The 4,078-nt window shown below is 46.8% G+C and overlaps 1 protein-coding gene across 1 annotated transcript; it reads right to left on the minus strand.

Annotated features, from left to right (window-relative positions):
* Window positions 1–1,068: 1,068 nt before the first annotated feature.
* LOC116839601 (olfactory receptor 52R1-like) lies at window positions 1,069–2,067 on the minus strand. Its single transcript, XM_032805713.2, has one exon. The coding sequence runs from the start codon at window positions 2,065–2,067 to the stop codon at window positions 1,069–1,071; it is 999 nt and encodes a 332-aa protein (XP_032661604.2).
* Window positions 2,068–4,078: the final 2,011 nt, after the last annotated feature.

The raw sequence follows: 4,078 nt of genomic DNA on the forward strand, positions 1-4,078 counted from the left end.
GGAGCCGTTTAACTCGATATTAATGACGACATCGTGTGAACGGACACAGCGTTAAATCGGTATATCGGCCATTAAACCGATTTAAAGTCGCAGTGTAGACCTGGCCTTAGACTCAGCTTCACTGTCCAGCTTCAGCCCCTGGGCAATGGAGGCCCTGTAGCTCCAGATAAGTACGTGTGTAAATAGCTGACTAATGGTAGCTTTGCCACTGATCTCCCTCCCTATCAGCTACCAAAGCCACCCTGGCCTCTGCCCAGCATCCAGCTTTCTCAGCTAACACAGGGGCTTATTCTGCAGCCTCTCTCAGCTGTTATTCCCATAGCTTCAAAGCTGATCCCTTGTCCTGCCCCCCAGGCTTGGCTCAGGACAAGGGGCTCCCAGCCCATACTCAATGCAGGCCCCCTGCCTGCTACAAGCCCCCAGCAAAGAGGAACAAAAGGGAGCTGAAAGCTAAAGAAATAAGCCTCACAATGGTCTCTTCACTCAGGAGTCTGTAGCTGAGCTTTAGGGCCCACGAGCTGTAGGATGCACAATCTCGCCCGCCTGTAGCAACCCTGCTCTCAACTCTCAGTTGTTTTTATACAGCTTCCCGGCTTTCCTCTCCATTTCTGATTGCCCTGAAGGCCCCAGTGCTGCATTCACTGCAGGCTACTTGTCAGACTGCAAAGGGACACCAGCTGGGGGCTGGAGGCAGGGAGGTGAGATGATCCAGTGAGTGGTTGGAGAGGGGGAGTAGAGCAGTGTGAAACAAGGGTGGGCTTTGGAGGAAAGGCAGAACAGAGGCAGGGCCTTACTGGAAGATGTGGAAAAGGGGGCAGGCCTTGGGGAAATAGGCAGAGCAGGGCACAGGCCCTCAGGGGTCCAGTTAAAAGCAATTAGAAAGATGTTATTTTTATACACAGACCGATTCTCCAGTTTGTCACGTTGACACAGTACAGTAAGGTCAAGGAAGGCTTTAATGTCTCTTTGACTGGCCAGCAAGTGATTCAGGGAAGAGGGCCCAACAGCATGTCTCCAGTCAGCTATGCACAGAGCTCGATCTGCGAGCCAGAGCACCAGGAGAAAACCTTAGGTCCCTTTATGAGTAAAGAGCCGGAGCAGACTGTCCCGGATCTGTTTGGTCCTCACCCCATAGATGATGGGGTTTAGTGTGGGGGGCACCAGCAGGTTCACATTGCCAATGAGAACACGGAAATGCAGGGCCACTTTTTGGCCAAACCGGTACGTAAGGGAGGAGAAGAGAGCTGGAATGAAAAAGGCTAAGATGGAACACAGATGGGAGCTGCAGGTCCCAAAAGTCTTGTGGCGGGCATCCTGTGTGGGGAGGCTGAAGATGGCCCTGAGGATCTGGGTATAGGACACCACGATAAAAATCATATCCAGACACTTTACACAGAATAGCACAAAGAGGCCGTAGTAACTACTGATGTGGGTATCGGCGCAAGCCAGCTTCACCACGGCTATGTACTCGCAGTGCGTGTGGGGGATGATGTTGGTTCTACAATATGGCCATTGCCTTGCCAGGAAGGGATAGGGCAGTATGAACATGCTGCCACGCAGCACCACGGCCAGTCCAATCTTCACCACCATGGGGTCTGCCAGGGCGGTGGAATGTCTGAGGGGATCACAGATGGCCACATAGCGATCAAAAGCCATAGCCATGAGGATCCCAGACTCTATTACTGAGAAGCAGTGAATGAAGTACATCTGGGTGAGGCAGGCACTGACATCGATCTGCCTGGAATTGAACCAGAAGATGCTCAGCATTTTGGGCAGGATGGACGTGGACAGGACCAAGTCGGTGATGGCCAGCATGCAGAGGAAATAGTACATGGGGGCGTGGAGGCTCGGCTCCATTTTCACGACGAACAGGATGGTGAAGTTCCCCAAGATGGCTATGGCATACATGCTGCAGAAGGGGATGGAGATCCAGACATGGGCTCTCTCCAGGCCAGGAATGCCCAGCAGGATGAAGGTGGAGGGGTTGGTGACGTCAGTTGTGTTGGAATCTGACATGGAGCAGGGGAGAACGTGTCCAGCTCTGAGGCAGAACAGTGTCTCTTGCATGTACCGTACTTTCCCCTGACTTCCTGTATGTGCCAAAGTTCCAGGGTGATGGTCGCAGTACAAATGCCTGGATGGAGAGACAAGGTTAATATGAGACACTACATGGACTCCTGGAAGCTGTTTTCAAGGGTGAGGCAGATTTTTCATTCTTCACAAATTGAAAAAATGACATTTTCACTATTCAGAGAAATAAATCATGAACAACTGACCATACTAATGCCAATTCCATATTTTATGGTGTTCTGTGCATCAAAAATTCCTACATAACTTGACATGGGAAACCTTAAGAGGCACCAGTGGGAAACATGAGTGTGGATACTGGCTATTCATCATTGTTCCTTAATGCAATGAAAGCAGTGCTAGGAATCTATGCTGTAGGGAGTTCCCCATTCACCCAGTTGCTCAAAATCTAAGAGTAGAAAAGAAACAAAGCTTTGACAAAACATGTACCAGAGGGAAAAAAAACTAGAATCAAATCCAACTAGAAACAAATTCAGGGAAAAGACCTGGGTGTCATTGAAAGGAGTTCCATGAAACAGTTGCTCATTCACAGCCATGGCCAAAACAAAGATAATGTTTGGATGTCTAAGGGATCGAGAATAACCTGCTCTGGACACGAGCTCAGTTGTGGACACTCAGTCTCTATAAAGGATATAGCAGATAGAAAGGGGATTTCTGAGACGGGCTGTGAGAATGGGAGAGGCTGCCATATGCTGACAGACTGAAAAGTCTGGGACTGTTTAATTTAGAGAAGAGACAAAGAAGGGGGCATATGATAGAGGAGAGCAAAATGAAGAAAGAACTGATGAAATTTAAATGGACAAAAAAAAACAGTTCCCAGCCAGTAATATCTATAGACACTTAGTGTTTCAAAAGAGCTAATTTCCCCAAAGGAGATGTGGTCAAGAGATAGTTGTCTTCTGCATTTGGAGAGAAGCAGTATAAGATACTCATATCACATGAGGTGATGAAATAGTTTCCAGTCCATTAGAAGACAAAGATGGCGATAAACAGTATCTACAATTGAATCTTAGAGTTCCAAACACCAGAGTTACGAACTGACTGATCAAGCGCACATCTCACTTGGAACCAGAAGTACACAGTGAGGCAGCCGGAGAGCCAAGAATTCCAAATAGATGGGGCGAGGGGAAGGCAAATCCAGGACAGTTCTGTGTTAAACATAAGGTATTCAGTTAAAAGGGGAAGGTTTAAAAAAAAGATTTTACAATATTAAGAAAGAATGGAAAAGCTGGTCTGGGATTAGTTAAACAAAAAAGTCGTAGGAGTATAATTAATGCCTGTCAACAACATGGTTTATGGAAAACATGTCTTGTCAAATAAACCCTATTTCATCCTGAAATGAGAGTGCACTTTTGATTGATCCTGGGAACCAAGCATATGCAATAGTGTTTGATTTCTCTGAGGCATTTGTTTCAGTAAGGGAAAAAATAAGATAAAAAATGCACACTATACAATATCAGTAGAGCACAGGTAAAGAGGACTAAAAACTGGCTAACTGAGAGATCTCAGAAAGCAGTTGTCAATGGGCCATTGCCACTGAATGGGGGTGTTTTTATCAGGTTCTTCAGGGATTCGTTTTTGGCCCAGTACTATTCAGTATGTTCATCAATGATTTGGACGCAAATAGAATATCACCTCAGATAAAATTTGTGGACAACCCAAAGATTGGCAGATTGGTTACAAAGAGGAGGCCAGCGCAGGCAAGCTGATTGATCCGGAATATTTGCTGAGCTGGGCCCATGCAAACAAAATGTTTTAATACAGACAAATACAAAGGGATACTCTTGGAACAGGGAAAGCAGGCTCGACCCACAGACTAGGGAACTGTATTATGGGATGCAGGTCCCTGAAAAGAATTTCAGGTCACCATAGACACTCAACTCATCATGATCTCCCAGTGTGATGCTCTGGCCAAAAGCACTGAGGTGATCCTTCGATGCTGTCATGTCATCTAGCCCCAATCTGAACCTTAGAGTCCAAAAAAATGGGG

This window comes from Chelonoidis abingdonii, chromosome 1, assembly GCF_003597395.2.
Source record: "Chelonoidis abingdonii isolate Lonesome George chromosome 1, CheloAbing_2.0, whole genome shotgun sequence".
Classification (NCBI taxonomy): Eukaryota; Metazoa; Chordata; order Testudines; family Testudinidae; genus Chelonoidis; species Chelonoidis abingdonii.